The sequence below is a fragment of the Poecilia reticulata genome, chromosome 9 (assembly GCF_904066995.2).
Source record: "Poecilia reticulata chromosome 9, P_reticulata-male-v2, whole genome shotgun sequence".
Taxonomy (NCBI): Eukaryota; Metazoa; Chordata; class Actinopteri; order Cyprinodontiformes; family Poeciliidae; genus Poecilia; species Poecilia reticulata.
The window spans coordinates 17,225,971-17,237,689 of NC_088838.1; the positions used below are offsets into that span (position 1 = coordinate 17,225,971).

Consider the following 11,719-nt stretch of genomic DNA (forward strand, 5'->3'; position numbering starts at 1 on the left):
AGTACCTGGCTCAAAATATGAAACAATGAAAGCTAATTTTCGCAATTGTGAGGAAAGAAAAAAAAGTATCATTATTATGTCTGACTTATATGTCATATCAATGAAGTACCAATAATTTAGTAGCAATGGTAACTTAATCAGTTCAAAATTGCGCATCCGCTACATTTGTCTAAAACCAAACAAATTATTTCGTTGGTTTCTCGCGCTGGACCGTTAAAAGACTCCAGTACAGTAGGTGGCGTAATGTTTTCATGAGTTTGGTTGACGCTACAGAAGAAGAGCGTCCGCCTTGCACATGTGTTTACTAAAACTGTGCTCTGTACTGGTAGAAGAAAACCTGTTTATAATATTATTCTCTTCACCTCACTAACTGTAATATGGGGAAGCTCAATGTTATAATGCTGAGGTATTTATCTCGAGATGACTTCAGAGTCCTCACCGCTGTAAGTAATAATATTAGCGCTTGGTCTTAAAAGGGTTAGCATGAGTTAGCTTAGCTTCATTTGTTAGGATATCTATTCTAAATCTGAATTAATGTTTCATTAACGACACTGTTACCGATGTCGTAACGGCAAATGACTCGGTTAAAGTCGAATTGATTTATTTTCTAATTTTACGCTCTTAGGAAAAAAGAATAAGAGGAGAGATTATCTTTAGAGACGACAATACCCTCTAAAGTTTATCCTCCCTGAAAGTACATTATTTGAAATTATTGTACTTTGAAACAAAGAGGGAAAGAGATTGATAAAGACTGAGAAGCCACCAGAATCTCAAATAGTTAAATAAAGATAAAAATGTTATGTGTCACAGCTACAAAAAGTACATTTTAGCTTCAATTCAGTTATTTGCTTTGAAAAATCCTTTAATTTGTGCAGTCTCCTGTTTTTAAAAAAAATAAGTTATTGCTCAAAATTAAATATTGTGAACATAAACTACACAAATAATCTGTATAATGGATATTTTCACGATTTTAAAAATAATCAAGACTTTATAACTACTGTAAACATCTTATTCAGCTGAAGAAAAAAGGTATTGGCGAGAATTAAATTGTCATATCTACATAAATATGGAAAAAAAAAGTTTGAAAGTTCCCTGAGAAATAGTAGTTTTTTTGCAACCATTATGCTTTCCCACTCAAAGTGTAACCTTGTGTTTCCTTCACAGGTTGAGATGGGGATGAAGAACCATGAAATTGTTCCAGTGAGTCTTCTGTCATCTATTGCCAGCCTTAAACATGGCGGCTGCAACAAGGTCCTGAGAGAACTTGTAAAACACAAACTCGTGGTGTATGAACGCTCCAAAAGTAAGAGCTTGGGTTTCTGTCTCACTTATAGCAGTGCTGGTATTTACCTGTGAGTCATTTATTCTGATGTCCATTCTGCATCGGTTGTAGCTGTGCAGGGCTACAGGTTGAACTACGGAGGATACGACTACTTGGCTTTAAAAACTTTGTGCTCTAGAGAAGTGATTCTGTCGGTTGGCAACCAGATGGGTGTGGGCAAAGAGTCAGGTGAGAGAAAATTGCCTTTTGCCATAAATTACCATAAATTAAGTTTAGCTGAAGTGGTTTAGTGGAATTCAGTTACAGAACTTGTACTTTTTTGTAGTAATGTTTAAACTATTACAATCTTTAAAATCTCAAAACTCAAATTTGAACATGTTTTTTTTATGCTGGAAATACAATTCTCACTGAATTTGTGTTTTGTGAGAAGTGTTTTGCAATGTCTTATCTACAAATTCAAAATAATGTAAAAAAAACCAAAAAAACAACTGAACTTTTGTTCCAAAGAATTGACTATTTTCTTTTCTCTTGTTTCTTTCTACTGTGTGTAGATATTTACATTGTTGCGAGTCCAAATGGGGAGCAGTACGCTCTGAAACTGCACAGGCTGGGTCGCACCTCCTTCAGAAACTTAAAAAACAAGAGGGATTACCACAAACACAGGAAGAATATGTCCTGGCTTTACCTCTCACGCCTCTCTGCCATGAAGGAGTTCGCCTACATGAAGGTAATGAACTGAATCGGTGGATTTAGGTCAGGTGGAGCTGACGAAATGAAAATGTAATAAAGTTGCAGTTTAAATTATTCTCCCTTCCATCTCTAGGCTCTGTACGACCGAGGCTTTCCTGTTCCCAAACCTGTGGATTACAACAGACATGCCGTAGTGATGGAGCTCATTAATGGATATCCTCTGTGCGTAAGCTGGCCAGCCTCCGCGTTTGTCTGCATTTAGCAATAATAGTGATGCGCTACAAATGTGTTCTCCTCTCCTAATTTGAGTGTATTTCCCACTGTTGCAGGTGTCAGGTGCATGAGCTGCAGGACCCGTCAGCGCTGTACAGCGAGTTCATGGAGCTTATTGTGAAACTGGCCAATCACGGCCTGATTCACGGAGACTTCAATGAGTTCAACCTCATGCTGGACGACCAGGACCACATAACAATGATCGACTTCCCTCAGATGGTGTCCACGTCTCACGCCAATGCTGAGTGGTGTGTATGTGTTCCTGAAGACTAAAAAACAAAATTGTCCAAAAAAAACTTTGCTCACATCTCCAACCTATTTTTTTCCAGGTACTTCGACCGTGACGTCAAATGCATCAGAGATTTCTTTGCAAAGAGATTTAACTATGAAAGCGAGCTCTTTCCAACTTTCAAAGATGTCAGGTAGCTTCTAATATTTCATGAGCTAAAATGTTTAACATTCTTCATATGTACACTTTGTGTCAAAATAAGAAGGGCTCCACAATATATTGTCCAATGTATCTGTCCAAATGTATTCAGTTCTTTACTTGAAGGAAAAGTTGTTGCTTTTCCTCCACCTGTTCTCCTGTCCAGGTTCTGCTGATCAACATATTTTACAGTCCAGACACTTAAAGTATCTCTTAAAGTTAAAAGTAGTCACAAGTTTACAAGTTCCTTCTGAAGTGTATTATTGGTGGTCGATTTTAATGCTCCATACCATGTCAGGACCTCCCAGTTGCACAATGTGTTAGGTTTGTTTTTACATTTTAACCAGTTTCCCTTCATGTGAGGGAGACAGTTTGGGCCAGGTGATTTAATTCAGGCACTATTTTTTTCAAATAGGACAATGATTCTGAACACATATCAAAACTGGTTTTGAAATGCATAACGCAAACTAACATTACACATCTCAAATACCTGAAAATAATAATAAAAAAATAGATGTTAGTTTGAGTGTGTATATGAATTTGATTTGATCTGTGATTAGGAAAAAAATCCACAATAAATATAAACTTTTGCATCCAATTCTTTTAAAAATTCATTGCAGTTGTATGTTTTATAATTTACACAGCAAAAAGAAGCTAAAACTAAAATGGACTTGCTAACATGAGTTCATGTGAGTTTTCTGAAAGGAACTGTTCAGAAGAACACCCAACCTGCGCTGAGTCATGGGTAGAAAGTCGTTCTTACAAGAGCTTTGCTTGTTCCCTCAGGCGGTCCTGTTCTCTCGATATTGAAGTGTCAGCCAGCGGCTTTACCAAAGATTTGGAGACTCATGCTGAATTACTACATCCTGCTGGACCCGAAGATGAGGAGGTGGAGGATGATGATGGTGATGAAGAAGAAGAAGAAGAGGCATCAGACGAGGAGGCAGAAAAGGTGGAAAAGGGCTTTGACATCGATGAATATAAACATTCAATGCAGGAACTGGAGGGCCTGAAAGTCAGCGAAACACCTGCAGTGACACAAGATCAGAAAGAGGAAAGCAGTGATGAATCAAAAGACGTTCCAGAGGTGGTGCCCACACCTGGAGGCCACGAGGAAACAGGAGGAGAGTTTGAGGAAGAGCTGAAGGAAGCTGAAGATGAATGTCCAGAGCTGGCTGAGCTCTCTGCCTCCAACAAAGAGTTCAAACCGTTCAGGTAAGCTCAGGCATATGCTGACCAAATTAGCAGCGTCAGGGTCTACAATATTTGACTGATCATTTAAAAAGCCTTCATTAAGGCCCTAATTTGGTGCCTGAGAATCACTTGAGGAAATCCTGAGTGCAGAGAAAACAATTGGAATTGCCAGCAGTCAATGCATTCCCTGTAAACCTTTTTTTTTTTGGTTTGTTTTCAGAGACTCAGACAGTCTTCAACAAATTGCAGAACACAGAAGAAGGAGAACAGACAGTGAAGCCACCATGGGCAGCATAGGAAGCTGCTCTACTATTCCCCCAGTAAGTAAAAACCCTGCTGGTTTCATAGCAATATCAATATAGATACAATTGCACGGTGTGATTCCATTGATGCAGTAACCTGCTGATGTTGTTTGTGCTGCAGGAAGTTGTGCGTCAGAAAGTGCGGCAGCAACTCACCAAGCAGCAGAAGGCGGCACAGAGGAGACGTCTGCAGAAGGGCGAGGCTAACCTGGTCACCAAATCTAGAAGGGATAACCAAAATAACATCAAGTCCAGCATGGAGAGCGCCTCCTTCTGGGGATAGCATGCAACTGCAGGACTGGATTAATCAGCAAACGTAATTTATGTCGACATGCTTTTTGTTTCAGCTATATTTTTCGAATATTCCGCTCCTTCAGCTGAAGAACTGAACATTTATCATCGAGGATGGAGAAAAGAACACCAGAAGAGTCTCTGTACAGCAATTTAAACTGTTTTATACAATCAATAGTATTCAAAGAGTAATCGCATAATAAAAATATATTCTCAGAACAGATCCTTTTTCTGCTTAAGCTGTTTTTTACATGAAGTTAATTGAACTGTAAATATCTTTTTTTTAACAGCTCTAATGTAGTTAAATCATGGAATGATGTCTACATATTGTTAGTTTTATAAAAATCGAAACTTTCAAACACTTTTGTTGCACCCCTAAGTAGGTCTTCAAAATGGCTGCAATCGATTGAATGGTTGTGAAATTATTCATTGATGAAATAGCTGATTATAGTTTGGCTGTTGTGTTGTAGGACTGAGTACTGATCCTCCAACAGAAACAAGATGCAGTTCCTACTCCAGCTGTACACGAAACCTGTTGAGTTACTCTGATTGAAGAAGTAAGACTTGGTAGCTAAGAAACTGCTTCTTGTCAGAATTTGGCTAATTTATGTGTAAGCAGCTCTTATAAAGGGGGTGAATTCACAGTTGAACAAAAGCCATTCATATTGAAGGGGATGAATGGAGCTCAGCCTCTGAACTCAGCGGGTTCAGATTTGAGTGTGAAGTCAAAAATGACCCAGCCCCCTCTAGTCTTAGATACTGATGAATGGGCACATGTCCCTTTGATGCCAGCTTGTTCCTTGACCAAAATTAGTGAATCTACTGGATCTGTAATGTTTTTATTTTGTTGTAGTTGAGCTAAGTTTTTTTTTTTTTTCCCCTCAGAATAGTTCGGTCTGATTCCTTGGCAAAGCTGTGCAGTTCTGTTCAGGGATTAGCCAGCTGCACAGCCCAAAGGGGAGGGACTCTGCATTCCTGCCCTGCACCTCTGTGTCAATATGCTGAGGGGCCCTCTGAGCTAATTGGTGCAGAGAGTGACAAAAGGTGGTCTGCTTCAAAAGAGGAATCCTGGTGAGATGTTCACACTGGAGAAGAGGATGAAGTTTGTGAAAACTCCTTTAAATTCTAGCTTCTCCACGTATTGTCACTTATGCGCTGAGGTGCAAACGACCGGTGCTAGTTTTTACTTTTGATGGACCAGTTAAAACATGACTGAATGTTCTTGAGGCAGCAGCAGAACTAAACTTTGGATGAAGATGAGCTACATGCAACTGGAGGAAAGCATAATCTCTTACCTCTCACAGAGTGAAACCGGTGACTGCCCCAAAGACTGTGAGTAACGTTTTAGTCGAAGGGAAAACGTGGTTTTTAAAGCTACTGCTTCTGATTATTTTTGTTAAATTAATCTCACTTTAGATTATTGTTTTTCACTAATGAAACGGACTGTCATTGGGTTTTGTGATTCTGTTGCAAATTGTCATTTAGTCGAGGTAAAATCTATTTTACGAAAGCTGAGCTTGAATGGCTATGGTGACATTACATGAGGGATAAAGTAACCGATCAGGCTCCTTTGAGTTCATAATTTCTATTTTATTTGTTTTCTTCTCTTTCTTGAAATGTTTTTAATAAACTTTCTCCTTTTTAGGTGTTTATCTGTATTTTACTGAACAGCAGATCATTTGAATTGTGTGAACTGTATGGATTTCAAGGCAACTTTGCAACAATAAAACACATGGAAGCATTTTTTGTTGGGGAACAGTGCAGATTTGTGTCGGCCATTTTAAAAAAAAATAAAACTTGTATAATCTAATTCAAATAAGATATGTTCAAGTTCTAACTGTGTATACTGCTGAATTACTTGGCTTGTTTTGAATTTAAAGGCACTTTGGGTGAATCCCTTATTCTGTGATCCAACAACCAAAGGTGGTCCTATTACCAAAAACGTCAAAAATGTTTGTGTTTTCACAAAAAGTTTCACAAATCTCAAGCTGGGCTTCAAAGAGTCACTGTGCTGTGTAGAATAATCCAGTTTGGTTTTTAACCAATCTAAGCATTGTAGATATTAAGGCAGAGCTGACCAGTTCAGCTCTTGTGCCTAAAATGATGGTTAATTAGGCTTTTACTGAAGGGTAAAATCAAAAATTACAATTTAACCAAAAATAATTTAAAAACAAAAATCTGGTGCCCAGGCTAATCCTTGGGAAACAGGCTTGATGAAGGCTATTAACGAGCCTTGTCCTGCCAATTAGCCTCATCTGCAACACATCACTATCATTTCAGTCAATTCTAGAGCAAACAACCAGAAGAAAAATATTCACATGCCAAAAGCTGCATTATTGTGTCAGTATACATTTTGTTATTGAAGAAGTACCACTAGTCTGGAAAGTACATTATAAATTACAAGAAAAGTTAAGTTCTTCACTTGGCAGTATTTAACTGTAATAGCAGGTTTTCACACAGGTGGAACAGAAACTGAGCAGCAGGAAAGAAAAGATGCTGGAAGACAAAAACCCTTTAATGGGTCAGAATAATCAGATCTGAGCGAAATGTCAGGGGGTAGTTTTCTTCTTACATAAACACAGGATCCAGCCATATTATATACAGAGTTCTTTATATATTTGGATTAAGTATTCTGCGCATCGTTAATGGATTTTAAAAAATGTAATTTTGTTAAATCTAAGGCTCCAGACTAATGCAAGATTTTACTGAGTTGCTTCATGAATGTTGTAACATTTTGTCGCCCATCTGTGTGCAGTTAATGTGGTGGGCATCCTGCACAGCTTCTGGGAGCAGAAGCAGACAGCTCAGTGTAACGACTCCTCCTCTGAGTCGGACAGGTTCTGTGGGAAGCCTGGCAGCCATGCAGACGGCCTGCTGTTGTACGAGTCAGCACCTCCGCCTGGTCCCCCCTACGTTTGCTACGTCACTCTGCCGGGAGGAAGCTGCTTTGGCAACTATAAGGTGATGTCATTCCTGCTGCTCTATTAAGCAAAAAAATATCTTTACTTTTGAATGCTTTTATTGCAAAAAGACCCATACGGGCCAAATACTACATCTGGATATTTATCGTGTTTTAAGGGATGTTCAAGTTTTTATTATTTTTGATTAAACTGGAAAACGCGTGAATTGTAATAGCAATTTGTTATCAATGTTAAAACTGTTAGCAATGAGATTTGTCACGTTTTAAAGTACTTTATTCACATTCTGTTCAGACAATCCTGACCTTTTCTATAAACGCATTTGTTGGCTTGGATTTTTCTCATCAAAAATAGACTGAAGATTATTATGAAAATGTAATAAATTAGTGTGCAGAGAATAACTCTAAATGGCCTGAAAGCCTACATAAGATATTTCAAAACTATTTTCGCAATAATTTTTTGTTCTTATTTCATTATGTTATTCCTTTTTGGCTATATATTTTTAATAGAAATTTGATTTACTCTTTTTGTTGCTTTATTGACTAAACCATAGACCAAAAAGAGAGAGCCATGAACAAGTCAGTTCAAGTGCAGAAAAAAATATTTTAACACCAACAAAGTGTTTCCACAAGAGCAATCCACTGAGGAATAATGAATCCTGTTTCAGGATTTTTATTGTGTTTATCAAAGATGTAACTTTCAGATATGATTTATCTGCTATAGGCAGCTTCCTTAGCTTGGCATCTTTTATTTTGTCATCCACTTCATCACTTGTGTTTTTATGTACACACTGCTCAAAGATTTTATTATAAGAATTGCTTTTTTGCATAAATTGAGCGAAAAACTGTACAGAACTCAAAAAAAGACTGAAAATCCATTACAACGCTTCCAAGCGACTGCCTTTTTATTTTTTTACAAGAAAATGTGGTTCCTTGAAAAGCAAAGAGAAATAAAATAAATAAGTGACTTGTTTTCTTATCTCCTTACCATCATAAACAGCACATTATTATTATTATTATTTTTTTACATCTCAGTCCTTTTCTTGTCCTCAGGTGTGTGATACCCAAGCAGAGGCTCGCAGGGACGCAGCTCGTGTGGCTCTAATGAACTCACTGGTCAACGAGTTGCCATGTCAGCGCATCACCGTTGAGTTCATCACTCACAGTCTGAATCAAGCCGCCACAGAAAACGCTGTGAGTATCTGCTGCTACCAGATTCCTTCGGTTTAACTTCACCTCATAAACATTGACCTGCCCTTGTGTCTCTGAGTAAAGGTTCCTGTGGAGGACTCGTGCGACTCAAGCACCAGCATAGGAACCTACAGTTTGCTGCTTCAGTCCTACATGGGACGGACCATGCTGGAGTTCCAGGTACAACGACAAACCGTTTTGCAAAATTATATTTTTGTAATCTGTGCTTCTAAATCATGAAGTGTCACGTGTTTAATGTCAAAATATAAAAACTCTGGCACAAAAAATGTCTGCACCTTGTTGTTGGTCTATGATCAGTCGCTGTAACAGCGCTCTAGTGACTCAACCAGCGACTGTATTATAAATTCTGAATACTTTCCAAAGACATTGTATCTATTTAATGTTACATTTTTGGCCTAATTTTAACCTTGTAGCTCAACTGGTGGTGTTATTTACACCTTCTAGCTGCATCATTACAACCGGAGTTTGTTTTTAGTAGGTATATCAGTCTACCCTCATTGCAATAAGTGTTATTGCAGATGAACTGAGGCATGAAAAACCTCATATTTCTACCTCTGGGTAAAATAAACACATCTGCAGACAGGGGGGATAATGGGCAGAGGAAATGGGTTCATTATTGTCACCATTACATCCACATGACTGCATGCTGATATGTAGCCATACTGACGACATCAAGTAGAAGCCGGTTAGTGCAAGATGAGTCGCATATTTGTGTGTACTGCCATAAAACAAAAGAAACAAAGACTTCAGTCTCATGCAAGTTAAATCTAATGCCTCCCATGTGTGTCTCATTAAATCTGTCTGTCAATGTACGGTCTCGAGGTTCAACACGAATGTTAATGCTGTTAATGTATGGCAGCTGGTCGGCCAGGTGTTGTTTTACATGTCATGGTCAAACCGGCGCTGTATCAACACTGTCAAGGTAAAGTTTTCAGGAGGATGTGCGCCGCTCCCTCGACAAATAACACTTTGCACTGAGGTCAAACAGATACATTTTGGTCTTTCTTCCACGTGTTTGCTGTGTCCCTTGCATGTCTTGTAACAATACAAGGTATAAAAATGTTTCCTTGAAAAATGGCTTCCTTCTTGACAAAGTTCAGTAAAGGCCAGATTCCCTGAGCTCTGGGTCGCTGCCGTTCCTCACTCACACTCTGTGACATGTTTGAGGCTTAGAATAATGTTTTATAAAATAATCCTGCTTTAAACTTCTCCACAACTTTCTCCCTGACCTGTTTGTTGTGTTCCTTGTTCTTCATGATATTGTTTGTTCACTAATGTTCTCTAAAAAATAAAATAAAAACTCTGAGGCCTTCACAGAACAGTTGATTTTATACTGTGATTAACTAACAAACAGGTGGACTCTATTTAGTAATCAACTGGCTTCTGAAGGTAATTGGTTGCACAGGATTTTATTTAGAATATCACAATAAAGGCGGCTGATTTGAAATAATCTTTTTTTATTTTTTTTGTGTGTAAAAACTGTTTAAAACCATGTACCATTTTCCTTCTGCTCCACTGTACTTTTATCTGGTTTATCACTTCAAATCCCAATGAATTGCCTTTGATGAAATGAATGTCTGTCATTTTAAACTTCCAAAATGTGAAAAAAGTTGAAGAGGCAGGAATACTTTTACAATTGAGCTTTAAAAGCAATGATTTGGAAGTTTACTTTGTTCAAAATGATTTCCCATACCCTTGCTCACCTTTTTTCAGGAGATGATGACGGTGTTCCAGTTGTTGCACTGGAACGGGACATTGAAGGCTCTGAGGGAAAAGCAGTGCTCTCGACAGGTGAAAACCTATCAAGCAGCAAATCATAAAGTGATTGTTTTATAAATGTTATGTTGTTAGGACTATTGATGCTTTATCTGCTAATCCACAGTCATAACTGCATGCTTCATCTCCTTTGTCCCAGAGTGTGATTACCTACTACTCCCAGCGAGGGCTGGATGAGAGCATGCGAAGCAGCATGGCTCTGGATTGGCTTGGGCGGGAGCAGAAGTCACCTGGACTCCTGGCAATGGAGCTGCAAATGGCACAGAGAGAGTTGGTGCTGGCGCGACGTCGAGGCATAGAGCTGCGCTTCTACAAAGAAAAAACAGAGATCCTCAGCCTGGCCCTCAGTCAAGCATATGTTCACCACACACCTGGAGTTTTCAGCCCAACTCCAAGTCACACAGACCAGCATGAACAGCTGCCTTTACATGTGTTATACAGCCAGGATACAGATGACCAGATGTTTCAGCACAATGGCGTGTTTAATAATGCCATGCAAACTTCCACAGACACACCCGCTAACAGCCCCTTACTATTTTCACAGTGCATGTTTGTGCCTTTATATAACCCTAAATACAATGAATAGGAAATAAAATAATATGCATTGTACATGACATCTTTGTGAATGGTGCAGTGTAAGAGGCATCGGAAATCATAACACATGTCAATGGCCATGATGTTTTCTGAGTTTTTTAATTATATATTTTAACAGAAATGAAGTAACACATTTTTAATGAGAATCATTAGCACTTTGAAACAAGAAATTGTTAAAAATAAAATGCTAAATCCTAAATTCAAAGCATGCACAGCTTTAACCCTAAAAAGCAGATTGTTCACATAACTGTTCCCACACTTGTACTCTAAGACCATGTTGAATTTCATTTTAGCTTTGCTGTTGCTACTATGTTTTCATTTGTCTTTTATAGCACAAAGTGTTGCCTGAAACTTAAATAAATTGTTGACATGTCATTGATTTTTTTTTTTTATGTTTTACATACCATACACTTCAGTGGTATCACTGCTTACCTGAGTCAATTGAGGTTGTCAGCAGTAGAAAAAGTTAGTTGTAAAAACTGTCTCAGGTGATGACTCATAATCTTTATAAGTGGGTCAAAATAAGTCATTTCAGGCACGTGCTTACATTTAGCGGTCATTGAGCGAGAGGTATGATACCTCATAGATATCCGTATATAATTATACATTAAAGTCGTCATGTACGAACCCTCCCGACCCCACTAAGGGACAAGGGTGTACAGAAAATGGATGGATGGATGGACAGTCGTCATGTACGTATATAATGTCTACAGTTTACACCTTAGACAGCATTTGCGTTTGGTAACGTTAGGCAGCTCTCG

At 38.4% G+C, this 11,719-nt stretch overlaps 2 protein-coding genes across 2 annotated transcripts; both read left to right on the forward strand.

Moving 5' to 3' along the window:
- Positions 1-27: 27 nt before the first annotated feature.
- riok2 (RIO kinase 2 (yeast)) lies at positions 28-4,680 on the forward strand. The gene is made up of 10 exons (XM_008418803.3): positions 28-443; positions 1,165-1,303; positions 1,394-1,510; positions 1,834-2,009; positions 2,106-2,194; positions 2,302-2,493; positions 2,575-2,667; positions 3,459-3,887; positions 4,087-4,186; positions 4,290-4,680. Exons 1-10 carry the CDS (start codon positions 378-380, stop codon positions 4,449-4,451), a joined length of 1,563 nt encoding a protein of 520 aa, XP_008417025.1. The 5' UTR covers positions 28-377; the 3' UTR covers positions 4,452-4,680.
- A 148-nt stretch (positions 4,681-4,828) lies between these two features.
- LOC103470384 (protein limb expression 1) lies at positions 4,829-11,331 on the forward strand. The gene is made up of 6 exons (XM_008418799.3): positions 4,829-5,791; positions 7,215-7,420; positions 8,430-8,570; positions 8,652-8,747; positions 10,302-10,379; positions 10,504-11,331. The coding sequence occupies exons 1-6, from the start codon at positions 5,710-5,712 to the stop codon at positions 10,948-10,950; spliced, it is 1,050 nt and encodes a 349-aa protein (XP_008417021.1). The 5' UTR covers positions 4,829-5,709; the 3' UTR covers positions 10,951-11,331.
- Positions 11,332-11,719: the final 388 nt, after the last annotated feature.